General features: G+C 43.0%; 1 protein-coding gene across 1 annotated transcript in view; it reads right to left on the reverse strand.

The window, feature by feature from the left end:
• Positions 1-399: 399 nt before the first annotated feature.
• Positions 400-20,733, reverse strand: part of LOC124776960 (lysosome-associated membrane glycoprotein 1-like) — a 52,142-nt gene continuing 31,808 nt past the window's right edge. The window contains exons 3-5 of the mRNA XM_047252194.1: positions 16,337-16,562; positions 1,532-1,723; positions 400-1,414 (exon numbers count right to left, since the gene is read on the reverse strand). Of these exons, the coding sequence (XP_047108150.1) occupies positions 1,278-1,414; positions 1,532-1,723; positions 16,337-16,562 (555 nt within the window). The 3' untranslated portion in view covers positions 400-1,277. The remainder of the gene's footprint in view (positions 1,415-1,531; positions 1,724-16,336; positions 16,563-20,733) is intronic.

The raw sequence follows: 20,733 nt of genomic DNA on the forward strand, positions 1-20,733 counted from the left end.
ATTTGAGCTTCATTCCTCACAAATTGTCTTACCTGCTGCGCAAACTTTCATTAGGCACATGAACTTTAAGTATTAGTTGGTTTATTGGGACAAGTACGATAATATCTCTTAAGTCCTTAAGTCTGTCTCCACAGCTGAGTGGTCAGCACGGTGGAATGCCATTTGAGGGGCCTGGATTCAATGCCCAGCTGAGATGGAGACTTTCTCCATTTGGAGACTGCATACAGTGTTTTCTTCCCGATCATATCACACTCATCAACAAGCAAGTAGCTGAAGAGACATCACCTAAGACAACTTGCACCAGGTGACCAGTCTACCTGACAGGAGCCCCTAGCCACACAAAATTTCACATTTTATTTCTCAAAATTTGGAAAGCTTAATAGTTCTGAAAATACAATATTAAATGGAAGGACTATAAAATCCCCATGAAAGTCTTTATTTTTAGAGACACTATACAAAATCGTCACATACAATAACAGTGCAAGGAATCAACAAAGATAATATATAACTTTCAGTCTCAATAAGCATATCTTCCACTTCAGATCGTATCACATTCACACTACTAAATCTTACACAACTAGAAAGTTACATTTTACAAAGAGTTCAAACTGGTTCTGTACAGATATCTTCAGAGGGTTGGTATATCAACTGAGAAATGAGTAATTTGTTTCAAATAAAGTATAAAATATGCAGCTGGCATCTCATGGGGTACAAGCTTCACATTACCAAGCTCATAGTTTTGACATTAGGTTTATGTTTTTTTAAGATCACATTAATACACAGTTTATCAGCAGAATTTAAGTGGACCAAACTCAAAATAGCACGGAATGATGTAGACATTTGTTGAAGATACTAATGTCAGTTCATTAATAGATAAAATACAGCTTCAGGAATTCTGTTCATGATAACACCTACAACCAAGATCTTAATTGTTATCAATCTTATTTCCATACTCTAAGGCTGCAAAGTAAAGCCATGGTATAAACAGTACAGTGGCTTCAAGGAAACTTTTAAATAACATTACTCTAACAATACTAAACGTACAAGTGTGAAACTGGAATAAAAAGGAACTTAAAATTTCTTTGAAGAGTACTCAGCTACATCAAAAATATAACCACTGTAACTTTTGTTTTCAAGTCACTGTATAGCACAATATATACTGGCAACTACGACGAGATGATGTTCAAGCTGCCTTGTGAAATTATGTTGCTCTGGTTTTATGACATGTGGTATTATTTGTTTTGGGTAGGCAGCTACTTGTCTCAGTTCCAGTACTTTCACATACTCAAGTATCCACGTGCTTGAGACCTACGTCGACCAACTAAGTATCCAATCAAAACAACTGCAACCAGACCAACAAGTGCGCACCCAACTGTTATAGGTACTATATCAGTTGACCTCTCACAGTCTTCAACTGTAAAAGAAAGGAAAGATTAACATTGTGCAGCAAACATCAGATCAAAATAAAATTAAAGTAGTAAATGAAGGAGAATCATAAGCTGTATGCATACAACCAAAAATCCCTACTTACTTGCACCAAAATCTGTTGAGTTGGTTTCATGAAATGCTTCCAACTGCACTTTACTAACAGTCAACACTCCCACTGTTTCATTGCTGTTTTTCTTAAACAAATCAACTTCCTGAGACTTCATACACCTATAGGACCTCGTCAAACTTGTCGCAAACAAGTTGTGATTGTGGAAAAAGGTCAAGTTTGTAACACCTATAAAATAATAGAGTATTTAAATCAAATTACGATAACTGAAGGCTTACTGCTTCTAATATAATATTCTACGTTCTCACACAATATGGTTAGAGTTCACCTCAAAAATATTCAAATTTCAGAATTTATGTATACTGACAAGTAATTTCAAAAGTGTCTGATTTTATGTGAAGTTTAGGTTGATTCAAACCCAATAGTAGTGTGTTCGAAGTACAAATAACAGTCTGTTTTATCCCCACCTACATGTCTAACATGTAACTTCTGCCTGCATACATACAGCCCCCTGGAGATTGAACACCTGAAGGAACAGAGCACAAAACAAAGCAATGGAGGCAGTTTGTGTAAGCAGCATGTGATCTGCAGGGCCTGTGACCAATGAATTATCTAAATGGTTTAACAATAGCTCATGATCAATATTTAACATTTTTTAATAGATAGCACAGCTGCTAACATGCTGGCATTGCTGAAACTGCTTTCTTCGCATGTTCAGGAATAGGAGCAGTTTACACCAACATTTGCATAAGCTGCTGTATAATTTTGTGTATAAACTGAAAATATTAAAAGTTGGAGTAAACACCTTGGTTTAAGAACAGGACAGGAAAGGGCAGGAGGGTCATCCCATGTCAAGTCACATAAATTTAGACAAGCTCCCCACTCTACCATCTCCAATGTTTACAGGATCTACATACAGACCTTACATGAAGCACTGCCAAATTACAGCTTCATAAGTACGAGGAGCATTCAAGTTCTAAGGCCTCAGATTTTTTTTCTCCAGACTGGAAAGAGATAGAAACATGCGCATTGTTTTAAAATGAGGCCGCGTTCATTGCCAGAGATGGCAGCACCGTACGGCAGATGGAATTTTACTGTCAGCGGCGAGAATGAGAACTGTTTTAAATACTTAAAATGGCGACGTTTTCCTTACTTGAACAGCGTGCAATCATTCGTTTTCTGAATTTGCGTGGTGTGAAACCAATTGAAATTCATCGACAGTTGAAGGAGACATGTGGTGATGGAGTTATGGATGTGTCTAAAGTGCGTTCGTGGGTGCGACAGTTTAATGAAGGCAGAACATCGTGTGACAACAAACCGAAACAACCTCTGGCTCGCACAAGCCGGTCTGACGACATGATCGAGAAAGTGGAGAGAATTGTTTTGGGGGATCGCCGAATGACTGTTGAACAGATCGCCTCCAGAGTTGGCATTTCTGTGCACACAATCCTGCACGACGACCTGAAAATGCGGAAAGTGTCATCCAGGTGGGTGCCACAAATGCTGACGGACCACCACATGTCTGCCCGTGTGACATGTTGCCAAGCAATGTTGACACGCAACGACAGCATGAATGGGACTTTCTTTTCATCGGTTGTGACAATGGATGAGATGTGGATGCCATTTTTCAATCCAGAAACAAAGCGCCAGTCAGCTCAATGGAAGCGCACAGATTAACCGCCACCAAAAAAATTTCGGGTAACCGCCAGTGCTGAAAAAATGATGGTGTCCATGTTCTGGGACAGCGAGGGTGTAATCCTTACCCATTGCGTTCCAAAGGGCACTACGGTAACATGTGCATCCTACGAAAATGTTTTGAAGAACAAATTCCTTCCTGCACTGCAACAAAAAAGTCCGGGAAGGGCTGCGCATGTGCTGTTTCACCAAGACAATGCACCCGCACATCAAGCTAATGTTACGCAACAGTTTCTTCATGATAACAACTTTGAAGTGATTCCTCATGCTCCCTACTCACCTGACCTGGCTCCTAGTGACTTTTGGCTTTTTCCAACAATGAAAGACACTCTCCATGGCCACACATTCACCAGCCGTGCTGCTATTGCCTCAGCGATTTTCCAGTGGTCAAAACAGACTCCTAAAGAAGCCTTCGCCGCTGCCATGGAATCATGGCGTCAGCGTTGTGAAAAATATGTACATCTGCAGGGCGATTACGTCGAGAACCAACGCCAGTTTCATCGATTTCGGGTGAGTAGTTAATTAGAAAAAATTCTGAGGCCTTAGAACTTGAATGCACCTCTTAGTATGGTGAGGTCACTAGCCACCTTTTCGTAAAGGCTCATTTTTTGAATGAGACTGTTTTACCATTGTTCAGGATCTGAGAGACCTGTCATGCTGAAACTGTGATCCTGTTCAACTTTTTGGGTAGAACGGCTTAGCTGTAAAACAAAAGGTCAAACTATGGTAAATTCATCAGTGTGCTATCAAAGTGGCCCATAAATCTAGTCATACCAAATTAACTTACATTTATAAATACATGTACCAGTCTTACACTTTATGGTTCCCAAGCCAAATATTTCAGTTCTTATTAATTCATTTGCTGAAATTTGTTAATAGCAATTACAGTTGATTCTAACAAGCTATAATGTCTACCCATTCTTGTTTGTGATGGAGATGGAATGACAGAAATAATATGTTCGTTTGGAATCCAACAAGCATCCTGCCTAGCTGGTCAATAGAATGAATGTGCAGGTCCACTGGGATGCATGAAACTGATAAAAATTTTCTTCTTCTGAAACTTCAGACACATTACCAATCCACCATTTTCTATCATATATACAGACAATGTATTGGCCCAGTTGTAAGGCTGTAATATTTCTGAATGAAACTGTTGCTTGACTGGTTAACATTTGCCACAAAAAAAATTTGTATCATTGGACACACTTCCAATACAAACTTGCTTTTCATTTTATGGCCCAAAATGGTGATTCTCTTGTTCCTGATACTGTGCAGCCATTTTTGAACCTTGCTTCCTGCTCAGTTTTTAATGTTTCAATTTCTTCTTTTGAAACAAAAATGGATTCATCCGATACTCTGCACAGTATTTAAACAAATCAGTTGGTGTCAAAATCTGGTCTGCAGTTAGTCTCTGAAGGCTCACTCTTGCTGCCAGGCACTTTACAGTTCCTCCAATTCTATCACATGGAGATTTTCCATGGCTTGTAGCAAAAATGTTCCATTCAGCTGATCATTTTGATGGTGGTAGAGATTTTTGAAGTTTTTGTACTGCACTGCCAACCCATCACTGAAGTAGCAAATGTGTGTGATTTTTCCAAGGAGACACTTTAGACCTATTACTTTCACTATAAAAGCATGTACAGCGATTGCATCATATTTCAGGCTGTCTCTTATTATACAGTAGCTGATGCTGCTGATGTCCAAGTTATTTCTGAAGTACACAACAAATAGGTGTAAAGTTGCTTGGCTGTTATTCCAGTGAAGCCCTTCAGCTGCATCCTGGACAATGAAGGAATAATTTTCAGCAAAGTCTATTAATATGATCATTTCAGTTTGCTTACAGCTTTCTTTTATGCATTTTAGGTCTTGCTCTGGTGTTTTGTAACATAATGAGTGGAAAGTTTGTCAATTTTTGAAATCAGATCTTCAATAAACTGCTCTGTGGTCATCTGCTTGGTTTCTAATGTATATCAGTGTGCACCTACTGTGAACTCAATGGTATCATCTGGATTACTGTCTTCAAAACTACTTTCTAAAATCTGTTCCAGTAGTTCTTTTCCCAACCAGACTTCACAGCGATGAAGCATGCAGTTTTTGGATTCCAAATCAGACATTGTTTTAGCAATCAGACTTTTATAATCTTCTTTAATCTGAGTGCTTGCAAGCGTCAGTTTCACATTTTGGTGTAAAGTGCAAACAGAGGGTTCCTGCAGCACCCACAGCGATGCACCATTTTGCCCTCAATGCGCGAAATTTGGAAAATCCAATTTCAGACCCATGCTGAAGTCGATATGCAGCAAACATTTCTTTCAAATTATTCATAAGAAGATTTTTGCATCAAAACTTTCTTCCATTCTATTCTAATTGATACTGTCTTTTTACCTGGACAAATTCGATTAAATTCATTCTGAAAAAAATGTTATCACTTTCTTTTATGGCATCTGGAATCATCTTGCCACACTTGCTATTTGGCAGGGCTAATACACCATTTTACCTGGAACTTCCTAGCTGCTTTTACCATCCTCTCTGAAATGCCAATTTCTTGCTTTGTCTCTTTTTATAGTCCAGCTTTATGGTACTAATGTCAGTATTTCCAATTTTTCAGGCTGCCTTGACAATTGCAACTTCTCTTTCAATTCTTTAATCAGCTGATTATAATCTTCACAATCAGGACATGTCTTGCTTGTACTAGGTGTTTGAACATCTTTTTGGGAAAATCCACCACCAGCAGCAGCAGCAGCAGCAGCAGCAGCAGCAGCAGCAGCTACAATGTTATTCGCAATGTTCCTCTTGAGCTTCGCTTATTTTTCCTTTTGCGTAACCTTTCACATCCTTTTTTGATACTCTGAAATTTTAGACGGGAGACCCCAAAGGCAGTTAGGCTTGAATCGATTGATACTTCTGGATAGGCTTCATCTTCTGACTGGTTTGAAGTTGACTGATTTTTCTGCTTTCTTTGCTAAAAATTGTTTTCTGCAACTTGGACAGACAATCTGACATGTTTCGCATTGCTCTTAGTCACAGCTTGCACTTCTTTTGCTGTTTCCACAATGACAGTCCATAAATCCTTTTTAACAGAATGGTTCTTTGCACCTAATGGATTACAACAAGATATCTGTAGAAAGTAATATTTGTCCACAGGTATTGCTTTGTGATGAAAGCATATTTGTGCATTTTCAGTAAGACATATCTTACTTCTTTGGTTTATCAATTCCAGTTGCTCTACTGAAAATTCTTTGATTGGAATGAAGCCTTCTTGATGTGTGTAGGTTTTCAGATGACATGCAGAATTATCTGCAAGGCCAATGACACATGGTATTGAAACTTCGTTGATATCCATTGTAATCCAATTAAATGTATGCTTCCAACTGCCATTTGTTTCAATATTAGATAAGGTGGAAGTGGTGTATATTTCCAACAGAAAAATATTGAACAATCATAGATAATGGAACTTCCTTTAGAATACAACAGAAAAAAATTAAATAACCTGATAAACATTTCTAAAGAGTCACCCATTGCTTTGAAATAAAAATGATGTTTATCCAGTAATGACAACACGCTTTACATCATTTAAAAACACACACACACACACACACACACACACACACACACACACTTCACAACAGTGTGCTTCAGTCCGATTGTTGAAGCATGTTACCAAACTCCATTGTTGACACTAAACTGGTCTGCCTCCACAAAAACAACTTTCTGATCAGACAAGGTGTGCTCAGATAACTCAGTTATTATTTGAGCGATCTGGATGCCACACACAGAGCTTTATTACATGCTGACAGGTTGCACGTAACGTAAAGTATCAGCTTCAGAAACTTATTCTTTCAGCAGACAAGGCAATAAAGTATAGTCAAAATTTGGTACGACAGGATTTATGTGCCACTTTGATAGCACACTATGATGAATTTACCATAGTTCGACCTTTTGTTTTACCGCTAAGCTATTGTACCCAAAAAGTTGAACAGGATCACTAAGTTTCAGCACAACAGGTCTCAGATCCTGAATAATGGTAAAACAAAATTGATCGTTAATTCATTTCAGTTGCAATGTCAAAAAAACAAGCCTTTACAAAAAGGTGGCTAGTGGCCCCACCACACTACTCATGAAGCTGTAATGTAGCAATGCTTCATGTAAGGTCTATATGTTAATTTTTTTTTTTTTGTGGTTTTAGGGCGCACAACTTCAATGGTCATTAGCGCCCTGACTACGTTAAGAATGCACCGCAAGGCACAAGTTTAAAACAACAACTAAAAGGGAAAACACGATAAAAGACAGACTGACAGGCATAGGATTAAAAAACAGCATCATCAAATGGCCCTAGAGAGGTTTGTCAAATTGATAAAACGAAGAACGCGAGCAACTGCTCGTGGGTCATCCGCTAAAATGGCATCTAGAGTACATGGCATGTTAAGATCAAGACGCAGTGTGTTAAAATCCGGACAGGACATTAAAATGTGGCGGACCGTCAGCAATTGCCCACATTGGCAGAATGGCGTCGGCGCAGCCGTCAGCAGATGGCGATGGCTGAACCGGCAGTGTCCAATGCGTAACCGGGCCAAAACGACCTCCTCCCGCCGAGAAGGGCGGGAGGAGGACGTCCAAGCCGCGGGAAGAGGTTTCAAGGCCCAAAGCTTGTTGTCTGTAAATGCAGCCCAATCGGCATGCCACAGCGATAAAATGCGCCGACAAATTACCCTGCTACAATCCGACGAAGGGACACAACAAGAAGTTGTCCGAGGCTGGAGGACCGCAGCCTTGGCCGCGGCATCTGCAGCTTCGTTCCCAGGGATACCGACATGGCCAGGGACCCACATAAAGCTAACCGGAGAACCGACGTCCACCAGCTGCTGAAGAGAGCGTTGGATCCGGTGCACGAAAGGGTGAACCGGGTACGGATCACTGAGGCTCTGGATGGCGCTCAGGGAATCGGAGCAGATGACATAAGCAGAATGTCGGTGGCGGCAGATGTAAAGAACAGCCTGGTAGAGGGCAAAGAGCTCAGCTGTGAAGACCGAACAATGGCCATGGAGCCGGTATTTGAAACTGTGTGCCCCGACAATAAAAGAACACCCGACCCCGTCATTGGTCTTTGAGCCATCTGTATAAATGAAGGCCATATTGATGCACTTCGAACGAAGTTCAACAAAACGGAAGTGGTAGACCGAACCGGGGGTAACCTCTTTTGGGAGCGAGCTGAGGTCAAGGTGAACCCGGACCTGAGCCTGGAGCCAAGGTGGCGCGTGGCTCTCACCCACTCGAAAGGTTGCAGGGAGGGAAAAATTAAGGTGTTGAAGGAGGCGACGAAAGCGAACTCCAGGGGGTAGCAGGGCAGAGACATACAACCCGTATTGACGGTCGAGAGAGTCGTCAAAAAAGGAACGATAAGACGGGTGGTCGGGCATTGACAGTAGCCGACAGGCATACCGACAAAGCAGTATATCACGCCGGTAGGTGAGTGGCAATTCGCCAGCGTCAGCATGAAGACTCTCTACGGGACTAGTATAAAACGCTCCGATCGCAAGTCATAAACCCCGATGTTGTATGGAGTTGAGGCGGCGTAAGATGGATGGCCGTGCAGAGGAGTATACGAAGCTCCCATAATCCAGCTTGGAGCGGACGATTGACCGATATAGACGAAGCAGGACGGTTCGATCCGCTCCCCACGACATACCACTGAGAACACGGAAGACATTTAAAGAACGGGTACAACAGGCAGCCAAATATGACACATGTGGAGACCAGCTAAGTTTCCTGTCAAATGTAAGACCTAAAAATTTTGTGGTCTCCACGATTGGGAGAGCAACGGGACCGAGTCTTAAGGATGGTGGGAGAAACTCTTTGTAGCGCTAGAAGTTAATACAGACCGTCTTCTCGGCAAAAAACGGAAGCCATTGGCGACACTCCAGGAGTAAAGATGGTCAAGAGAACGCTGAAGACAGCGCTCCAGGACACGTGTACACTGCGCGCTGCAATGGATGGTAAAATCGTCCACGAAAAGGGAGCCGGATACATCAGCGGGGAGGCAATCCATTATTGGATTGATCGCGATGGCGAAGAGAGCGACGCTCAAAACTGAGCCCTGTGGCACCCCATTCTCCTGGCGAAAGGTGTCTGACAGGACAGAACCCACACGTACCCTGAACTGTCGATCCATTAAAAAGGAACGAATAAAAAGAGGGAGGTGACCGCGAAGGCCCCATGTATGCATGGTGCGGAGAATGCCCGCCCTCCAACAGGTGTCGTAAGCCTTCTCCAAATCAAAGAACACAGCTGCGGTCGGGCGCTTCCGCAAGAAGTTATTCATAATGAAGGTCGACAAGGTAACCAGATGGTCAACAGCAGAGCGGCGCCTACGAAATCCACATTGTACATTGGTAAATAGGCGTCGAGACCCGAGCAGCCAAACCAATCGAGAGTTAACCATTCGCTCCATCACTTTACAGACACAGCTGGTAAGCGAGATGGGTCGATAACTGGAAGGCAAGTGCTTGTCCTTCCCCGGCTTAGGAATCGGGACAATAGACTCGCGCCAGCATGCGGAACATGTCCCTCAATCCAGATGCGATTGTAAGTACGAAGAAGAAAACCTTTACCTGCAGGAGAAAGGTTCTTCAGCATCTGAATATGAATAGAATCAGGCCCTGGAGCGGAGGACCGTGATCGGCCCAGTGCGTTTTCGAGTTCCCGCATGGTGAATGGGGCATTATAACTTTCACGATTCGAGGAGCAGAAGTTAGGTGGCCTAGCCTCCTCTGCCTGTTTGCAGGGGAGGAAGGCAGGGTGGTAATGAGCGGAGCTCGAAACCTCGGCGAAAAATCGGCCGAAGGCATTGGAGACATCCTCAGGGGCCACAAGGACATCATTCGCGACCGTCAAGCCAGAAACTGGTGAGTGGATCTTAGTGCCAGATAGCCGGCGCAGGCTACCCCAGACAACAGAAGGAGTAAAACTGTTGTAGGTGCTTGTGAAAGCAGCCCAGCTGGCTTTCTTGCTTTCTTTAATAATACGACGACACTGTGCACGTAATCGTTTATAATTGATACAATTCGCCACTGTAGGGTGGCGTTTAAAGGTGCGTAAAGCACGTTGACGAGCACGTAAAGCGTCTCTACATGCTGCGGTCCACCAGGGGACCGGTACGCGACGTGGAGAAGGAGTAGGGTAAGGGATGGAATATTCAGCAGCAGCGAGAATGACTTCCGTGAGATGTGCGACCTGACGATCGCAGCTTGTGAAGGTTTGATCCTGAAAGGTCGCTCTGGAAGAGAAGATCCCCCAGTCTGCTTTGGAGATGGTCCAACTAGATGAGCACGGAGAGGGGGTATGCTGCAGGAGATGGATAACACACGGGAAATGGTTGCTCGAATATGTATCAGAAAGTGCATACCACTCAAACCGGCGTGCAAGTTGGGGAGTACATATAGAGAGGTCTAAATGGAAATAGGTGTGAGATGTGTCCGAAAGAAAAGTAGGGGCGCCAGTATTGAGGCAGACAAGATTGAGCTGGTTGAAAAGGTCTGTTAACAGGGAGCCCCTCGGGCAGGATGCTGGAGAGCCCCAAAGGGGCTGGTGGGCATTGAAGTCTCCAGTTAACAAAAATGGTGCAGGTAGCTGAGCAATAAGTTGCATCATGTCTGCCCTGGTAACGGCAGATGACGATGGAGTGTAAACGGTACAAATGGAAAATGGAAAAGTGGGGAGAGTAATGCGGATGGCAACTGCCTGCAGGCCGGTGTGCAACGTGATGGGATCGTAGTAAATATCATCCCGGACCAGCAACATAACCCCTCCATGAGCCGGGATACCTACTACAGGGGTAGGTCAAAACGCACAGAGGTGTAGCGTGCCAAGGCAATTTGATCGCATGGGCGTAGCTTCGTTTCCTGGAGGGCTACGACGAGCGGACGGTGCAAGCGGAGCAGCAACTTCAAGTCCTCTCGGTTGGAGCAAATGCTGCGAATATTCCAGTGAATAAGTGCCATCGTAAGAAGAAAAGGAAGACGAAAGAAGGGGTCACCTCGAAGGCCGCTGAGAGCCTGGCTTCGAGCGAGCACTGCCGCCGCTATCACTAGGCGGACAGTCATCGTCCATTGGGTCTATATGTTCATCGGCCATCTTGGGAAGATGGCCGGGAGGGGGAGCTTCCTCCGCCGGTGAACGGCCAGATGTTCGGCTACCAGCGGTGCGGCCAGGCCAAACGGATGACGGCCTGGGGCGGCAACCGCTGGTTGGCGCAGGAGAAGAAATGCGCCGTGGCGGAGAAGGAGAACTGTGCTTCCTATGAGGTTTCTTGAAAGGACGTTTGGTGGAAGTACCGGTCGAAGGCTGGGAGGTCGAGGTACGTAGGAAGTCTGCACGGGACGGTTCCTTCTTGAAGGCCCGTGCATCTGACTTCTGGGTCTTCGTCTTCGCAGAAGCTGATGAAGGGGCTGGTGTCTGTGCGGTGATGGGAAGAAGAGGAGACGTCGACCGCGCGATCTTAGCACTGGCCGAATGGACGACCGTGGTGCTGAAAGTCAGATCGCATGTCTGGGTTGCCACCTCCCTGGTAGTCCGAGGAGAGGCGAGGACAGTACTGTATTTCACCGCTGGGAGCAGCGTGGGCTTCCTACTAGCCAATAGCTTGCGAGCAGCCGAGGTGGACACTTTCTCTTTGACCCGAATTTCTTGGATACAGCGTTCTTCCTTATAGACAGGACAGTCGCGGGAGGATGCGGCATGGTCACCCTGACCGTTCACACAACGAGGAGACGGAGGTGGACAGTCACCCTCATGGGCATCCCTGCCACAAGTGACACATTTAGCCGCATTGGAACAAGACTGTTGAGTGCGATTGAACGCTGACACTGGTAGCAGCGCGTAGGTGTCGGGACATAGGGGCGAACATAAATAACCTCGTAGCCCGCCTTGATGCGCGATGGCAGCTTGACACTATCGAAGGTCAAGAAAAGTGTCCGGGTCGGTACAAGGTCATTGTTGACCTTTTTCATGACCCCTATGGACAGCCGTCATGCCCTGCTCAGCGAGGAAAGATTGAATCTCCTCGTCAGTCAATCCGTCGAGGGAGCTAGTATAGACTACACCACGAGACGAATTCAAAGTTCGGTGAGCCTCCACCCGGACAGGGAACATGTACAGGAGTGTTGCCCGAAGCAGTTTTTGTGCCTGAAAGGCGCTCTGTTTCTAGTAATAAGGTACCGTTACGCAACCTGGTACATGATTTGACAGATCCGGCTATGGCATCTACGCCCTTCTGGATAACGAAAGGGTTGACAGATGAAAAATCCTTTCCGTCCTCAGATCGAGAAACGACGACGAACTGTGGGGCAGGCGGTAGTACTTTTGTCACTGGTGGCTGGTCATGTTTCCGTTTTTGGGCAGAAGTCGAGAGAGATGGAGTGAAATCCATTGCGGAGGAATCCCCCATGACTGCCAGCGTCTCCGATGGCGCGCTCCTTCCTTGTGGGGACCCTCTCAGAGGGCACTCCCGCCTTAGGTGAATGTTTACACCTCAGGTCACACCTCCCGAGAAACAGACGGAGGGACCAATCGGCATGGTCAGAAGGTATCAGCTCAGGCAATCACCCCTCCCTGGGCCTGGCCTTTACCAGGGGGTACGTGCGTGCCTTACATGTCTACCCAGGGCGGGGAATTACGCGTTACCCCGTCACCGGCTACGTGTGCGAACGCGTGGGTCGGCCTTCAGGCACACACAGGGAGGAAGGAAGAAGAAGAAAAAGAAGAGAGAGAGGACAGACTGTCTCAAACGCCGAGGCGGAGACTAGAGAAGGCAATGAGAAGAAGGCAATGAGAAGAAGGCAATGAGAAGAAGGCAATGAGAAGAAGGCAATGAGAAGAAGGCAATGAGAAGAAGGCAATGAGAAGAAGGCAATGAGAAGAAGGCAATGAGAAGAAGGCAATGAGAAGAAGGCAATGAGAAGAAGGCAATGAGAAGAAGGCAATGAGAAGAAGGCAATGAGAAGAAGGCAATGAGAAGAAGGCAATGAGAAGAAGGCAATGAGAAGAAGGCAATGAGAAGAAGGCAATGAGAAGAAGGCAATGAGAAGAAGGCAATGAGAAGAAGGCAATGAGAAGAAGGCAATGAGAAGAAGGCAATGAGAAGAAGGCAATGAGAAGAAGGCAATGAGAAGAAGGCAATGAGAAGAAGGCAATGAGAAGAAGGCAATGAGAAGAAGGCAATGAGAAGAAGGCAATGAGAAGAAGGCAATGAGAAGAAGGCAATGAGAAGAAGGCAATGAGAAGAAGGCAATGAGAAGAAGGCAATGAGAAGAAGGCAATGAGAAGAAGGCAATGAGAAGAAGGCAATGAGAAGAAGGCAATGAGAAGAAGGCAATGAGAAGAAGGCAATGAGAAGAAGGCAATGAGAAGAAGGCAATGAGAAGAAGGCAATGAGAAGAAGGCAATGAGAAGAAGGCAATGAGAAGAAGGCAATGAGAAGAAGGCAATGAGAAGAAGGCAATGAGAAGAAGGCAATGAGAAGAAGGCAATGAGAAGAAGGCAATGAGAAGAAGGCAATGAGAAGAAGGCAATGAGAAGAAGGCAATGAGAAGAAGGCAATGAGAAGAAGGCAATGAGAAGAAGGCAATGAGAAGAAGGCAATGAGAAGAAGGCAATGAGAAGAAGGCAATGAGAAGAAGGCAATGAGAAGAAGGCAATGAGAAGAAGGCAATGAGAAGAAGGCAATGAGAAGAAGGCAAGGGAAAGAGTAAGGAAGACAGTGAGGTGGAGAAGAGCAAAGAAAGGAACCAACCAAAGGAAGGAAGAAACGAGAAGTGAAAAAGCAAAATGACCGCAAATAGAGGTCGTGGAACCGTCCGTCTCCGGACGCAGGCGCTAACGACCCCCTTGAGGGGGTGGGACTCCTTTTAGTCGCCTCTTACGACAGGCAGGAATACCTCGGGCCTATTCTAATCCCCGGACCCGCAGGGGGGTATATGTTGTTGTTGTTGTTTTCAGTCCTGAGACTGGTTTGATGCAGCTCTCCATGCTACTCTATCCTGTGCAAGCTTCTTCATCTCCCAGTACCTACTGCAGATCCTGCTTAATGTATTTATCTCTGTCTCCCTCTACGATTTTTAACCTCCACGCTGCCCTCCAGTACTAAATTGGTGATCCCTTGACGCCTCAGAACATGTCCTACCAACTGATCCCTTCTTCTAGTCCAGTTGTGCCACAAACGCCTCTTCTGCCCAATTCTATTCAATAACTCCTCATTAGTTATGTGATCTACCCATCCTACCCATCTAATCTTCGGCATTCTTCTGTAGCACCACATTTCGAAAGCTTCCATTCTCTTCTTGTCTAAACTATTTATCATCCATGTTTCACTTCCATACATGGCTACACTCCATACAAATACTTTCAAGAACGACTTCCTGACAAATCTATACTCGATTTTAACAAATTTCTCTTTCCCTGCCATTGCCAGTCTACATTTTATATCCTCTCTACTTCGACCATCATCAGTTATTTTGCTCCCCCAAATAGCAAAACTCCTTTACTACTGTAAGTGTGTCATTTCCTAATCTAATTCCTCAGCATCGCCCAACTTAATTTGACTGCATTCCATTATATCCTCGTTTTGCTTTTGTTGATGTCATCTTATATCCTCCTTTCAAGACACTTCATGTAAGGTCTATATGTACGTCCTGTAAAAATTTCATCAAAATTGGAGATGGTAGAGTGGGGACCCTTAGGCCACTTTACATGGAATGACCCAGGAGCACTTAGGGCAGGTTGTTATAACTTAAGTGCCTGTGCAGATGCAGCCAGGTGCCTCCAGGTATACATTGGCAAACAGCTCACATGCAGTCAGACCTCAGCTACCTGAGGGCCCACAATTAGGGGTAGTCAAATAGGTCACAGGCATGTCAAACCAGGGCATGAACATGGGGCAATAGGGCCATGTGGTTGGTAGTGTATATTACCTGCACTTGTCTGTAGGCAGCTGTGCCCTATGGAGCACAGTGGGAACAGCCTACCCAGTACAGTACGGTTTCACAGATATATACTAGATAAAATGGTTGAGTTCTGAGAAGACCCAAGCTAAGAAGATAAAAGTAAAAGGAAACTACTAAATAAAAACACTACTGTTCACAATGTAAATGGAAATGTAAAAGAAAGTACATTTGATGACAGCAATTCAGACACATTTTGGATCAAAATTGGGTAGCTGAAGGGAAAAACTGGAAAGGATTTTATTCAGGCAGACAGTTATCAGCACTGAGCAGTATGAAAGGACAGGCATAACAGGTAGAGGGATATCAGTGGAAATGCTAAATTCAGTTTGAGTTACAGGGAAGCAGTGGCTATACCATGAGATGAGGGTAGTCTGGAAGCAGATGACAATCCTAGAAAATTGCAAGAGAGGCATAATTGTACCTGTCCTCAATAAAGGTAACAGGGAAGAATTTAAGACCTACAGACAGGTGACACCATTCTGTCCTGGGCAAAAAGCATTCCAAAAATTCTAAGGATTACAAGGGATCAAGTTAAGCAACTCGGCATAAAACATGCAACTGACTGGGAACAATGTTTACCTCTACAGTAAAAGCTATGCTAAATAGGAGATGAGGTAACATATTGCATGAAACATACCTAAGATTGCACATTCTTTTAAATGTCATCTTTACTTTTTTTGCGACTGCGTGGATGACAATTCATAGCAAGGCAGAAAGAGTTGGAGATGGTTACAAGTTAATGGCCTATTAAATTTAACATGAGGAAGAAAGTTCATTATTGTGACCAGGACAAGTGAAGGGACAAGCCAAAACTCATGCTGATGGGGGAGGGGAGAACAGCAAAGTCTGGAGCTTGAAATATCATGGAAGCATAGCAGCAACAAATGAAGTCAATACGATACACTGACAAGTAGTAGTGTTTCAGAGAAGTGCCAGGAACTTTCTATTCCCTTAGGGTAGTGTTTGAACAGCTTACACTGTAGACTCCCGGGACAACAATTCAATTATAAATTTGACATCACAAACTATGAACTTTTACACATCCACCACACTTCCAATACATCTAAAGTCTGCAAATACAGCAGTCTATACATTCACTGCACATACTGCATGGTACGTAATGAAAACTCAAACTGCTGTACTTTTCACTTACTTTGAGTTGCGTTAGGGAAGTCGTCTGGATTAACTGAAAGTGTTAAATTAATATTGTGAACCACAAATTTCTTTTCTGTTTCGTTTTTCTCAAAGACCATTTCCAGCACGTTACTGTAATTTTTATCTGTCTTATGCGGCCATTCAAGCCGCAATGTTTGTGTCTCATTGCCACAAGTTCCATTGCTAGTTGCCTCTTTTGGGATATTCAGCACTGCAAAACCAGTCTGAAACAGAGTGTGTGTTGTAAAAATATTTGTCATGGCAGTACAAATAAGAACAAAAACACAAAAAACAACATTGACACTGAATATTCATTATGTGCGAATCTTGTCTTAAACTATTTGTAAAATCACTTCTGACAGATGTTAAAGGAACACTTCAGCTATGCACTGGATACTAAATTTGCAAGTTATAGTAAGATGGAAACAGAAATGTTCATTATGTAGTTAGGTTACCACGAATGTAACCTATTCAACTGTTGTATTACAAAGTTGGCACTGTTTATTAGTTTGAAGACACTGGTGAGCTACTTATAAAGGTGAGTAAGTTTATGCCAAATGAGATTGAGCAAAAGCTTTTTCACTTTAAGTTTATTTTCTAGACACTTTTTGAACACTTAATACAGAATGAACATGTCTTATACAATTAAGTTTAAGTATGTGTTATAACCACTAATACTACTGTATGAATTTTACATAGTAGTACTTTACAATTGTATGAAAGCAATGAGAAATTGCACATCAACTTTTCTAACACTTTTCAGTCTATCTGTTCCAGTGAATTTTATAATCTGTCATTACAAACTAGTGCCCTAACAAATGTGAAAAAAATGCTCCTATCTCAGCTGCATATGTGCACTGCATTAGATGCAACAGCAACATGTGAAAACTTGTTCCAGACTGGGACTAAAATGGATGCTCCACAACAGTTCACTTAACCACCTTTGCCATTCAAGAACACCTCCCATCCAGCCCAAATTCCCACATGCCACACACTATAAATTTAGTGTTCTCCATCTATCATCCATTATTTGCTAGCAGCTATTCAACTTAGTCCCACAACATTTCGAACACACGAACGCAACCGCACGGATATAATTTCATCATCGACGTGCATATATGTACATATTTATACAGTGTGTTCAAAAACTCCGATTACAAACTTCTAGAACTTGTAGAGGGGAGTGAGTAGGTAATATTTTGAATTGCAACCCATGTCCAGAAACTTACATTTCTGTGCTACAACCATTTGCAAACATGTTGGTAACATGATCACTTTTACGAGTAATTGATTAGGTGTGACAGAGTACTTCACTGTTTTACAATTCCACTCATTAACAGCTACAGAAATAGCTTGTGTACTCATTGATGGATCCTCTCCAATGTTATGAAGTATGGCCTTTTCCAACTCTAGTGTGCAGCATCTAGGAGTACCACAGTTACACCTGCTGAAAGTTGAGGTACCCTTTCTTGAAGCCACTGCATAACTGTGGGGAAAAGGATATGCAACAGAAAGAAATTGTTGAGAACAACATTCAGAAAGGCAACAAGCAGCTCTTCCATTACCATGAGCTTTGCCATTCAGAAGGATCATGTCAGTGTATTCTGCAAATGTGTACTCAACAATGCTGCTGTAACACACAAACAAGTGAATGAGGCTCTAACCAGGTCAGAGAGGTAGGACGGATGTCAAATGACATAAGCACATCCGATGTAGCACTTAGCGCCTCCCGCCCCTCTCCCCCTGCACCACAAATACCTTGTTACATATCTAGGCCTTTTCCCCACAGTTATGCAGTGGCTTCAAGAAAGGGTACCTCCACTTTCAGCAGGTGTAACTGTGGTACTCCTAGATGCTGCACATTGGAGTTGGGAAAGGCCATACATCATAACGTTGGAGAGGATCCATCAGTGAGTACACAAGCTATTCTTTAGCTATTAATGAGTGGAATTGTAAAACAGCGACGTACTCTGTCACGCCTCGCAAACATGTAAAACAAACGGCTGCAGCACAGAAATTCGCCAAAATGGTAGCATGACTCAGTAGAATCGAAACCTCCGAGAAAACAAGGCCAACCAACAGGGGTTGCTACGTCACCGTGACGTCACGACAAGCGGCCCAATATGGCGATAGTATATTGCTGTGAGTGGATTGCTTTTGAGTGTCGAGCTGCAAGTTGCTGAAACTGTTGTTATTTTGATACATCTCTTTCACCACCGCAAAGTACTTGTCCGTTACACTATGGTGAATAAGTGCTGTGTACCGGGCTGTACTGGCAACTACTGGACTGGGAAAAGATATCTGTGTTCAGACTTCCAAAGAACGCTGAACTGAGGAAGAAGTGGACACCTGCTATTCGACGGCAGAACTTCACTCCCTCTCAACATTCAGTGGTAAGTAGTAACATGTCACATTATTAACAAAAAAACTGAAGCTAATTTCGTAAGAATAAATTACAACTACAAAGACTCCACTGTTTACTTTCATTGAAAGTATTGTTTAAACTATTTTTATTGTTTCGATTTAGAATGTTTCAGTATGTATTAACTGTAAAGTGTTTAAGTTAACGTAAAACTATAGCTAACAATGTAAGCAGTGTATTTGATTTAGGCTAGCAGTTACAAATGCAGGTCAGGCTACCAAATGCCCTGGCCCTAAAGTTTTTTCATTTGATGAGTAGCATTTCTGCATTACTAACAACAAAACATTTTAAGGTAGTGTTAAGTACTTATCTCACATTGTGTCAAAGATGTGCGGCGTACTTTTACTAATGTGAAATCTTTATAACCTAAGTACAATTAATTAATTTCAAAATTATTGTGGAACAATTTTCTTTTCATTTCCTTTCCAGGTTTGTCAAGAACACTTCAGTCTGAGTGACCTGATTCTTCAAACCACAGCAGTTTACTGGAAAACAGAACGTTGACATTGCCTCTAGAAAAACCAAGACTGAAAGAAAATCAGTGCTATGTTTCCTGCCAAAATGTCCCAGTTATTTAAGCTCAAGACAAGATGTTCCGAAGCAGATGCCTTAAGTAAAGCTATATCTGAAAGATCGATAGACACACAAACAAACACAAACATACACACAAAATTCAAGCTTTCGCAACAAATTGTTGCCTCATCAGGAAAGAGGGAAGGAGAGGGGAAGACGAAAGGAAGTGGGTTTTAAAGGAGAGGGTAAGGAGTCATTCCAATCCCGGGAGCGGAAAGACTTACCTTAGGGGGAAAAAAGGACAGGTATACACTCGCACACACGCACATATCCATCCACACATACAGACACTTGTGTCTGTATGTGTGGATGGATATGTGCGTGTGTGCGAGTGTATACCTGTCCTTTTTTCCCCCTAAGGTAAGTCTTTCCGCTCCCGGGATTGGAATGACTCCTTACCCTCTCCTTTAAAACCCACTTCCTTTCGTCTTCCCCTCTCCTTCCCTCTTTCCTGATGAGGCAACAATTTGTTGCGAAAGCTTGAATTTTGTGTGTATGTTTGTGTTTGTTTGTGTGTCTATCGACCTGCCAGCGTTTTTGTTCGGTAAGTCACCTCATCTTTGTATTTATATATAATTTTTCCCACGTGGAATGTTTCCTTCCATTATATAGCTATATCTGAAAGTATAGAAATAGCTTTTGCACAAAGAGAAAATGACAGTTTTCAAGATTATACTGAATTTTTGAAGAAGTGAGAATGTTACATTAAATCAACAGTGGAGTAAAGTTGTTAAAGAAGACTGTATATTATTCCTCTACCTTAACTTTGAGAAAACTCCACATGATATTGTGTATTTAACAGTTTGTAGAAACCCCCATGTTAAATTGTATGAAAATGGTGCTGAGCTTGTTGCCAGCACACTTCCACATTACCAGTGAAAGAAGGTAAGAGGAAGGTTGTTTCATTCTTGAGGTCACAATGTGCATTATGTCTTCAATCCAAGGCACACCATAAATTTGATCCAGAGGTTTGATTCTTTGTTCAGTGTTTACAATTTCTTCACATGCTTACAAGTTTTTGCAATCATCTGGTTTTTTCATTCTACCACATCCAAACACATTAAGGAAGCTTAGTTGTAATATACATGTGAACCCAAGTAATCCAAATTTTTAAGTAATTTTAAAGATGAAGTTTCATGTTTGGAACCACATGAACTGTTTGACCTTTATGCTAGATGAGATCCACATCAAACCATATGTAGATATTTTAGAACTCGTCTGTTCACCCACAAGAGAAGCTGAGAATTGTAGAGATGCATAGTTGTGATGAAAGTACTGAGAGCAGTGTGAATGATAGTGAATATACCTTTAATGTCAATATCAGTGAAGATGATTTTAAAAAATGTTGAATCTGAACTCCCAGTTTTAACTTACATTGCTGGTTTCTATTGCCACTCATT

Source organism: Schistocerca piceifrons, chromosome 2 (assembly GCF_021461385.2).
Source record: "Schistocerca piceifrons isolate TAMUIC-IGC-003096 chromosome 2, iqSchPice1.1, whole genome shotgun sequence".
Lineage (NCBI taxonomy): Eukaryota > Metazoa > Arthropoda > Insecta > Orthoptera > Acrididae > Schistocerca > Schistocerca piceifrons.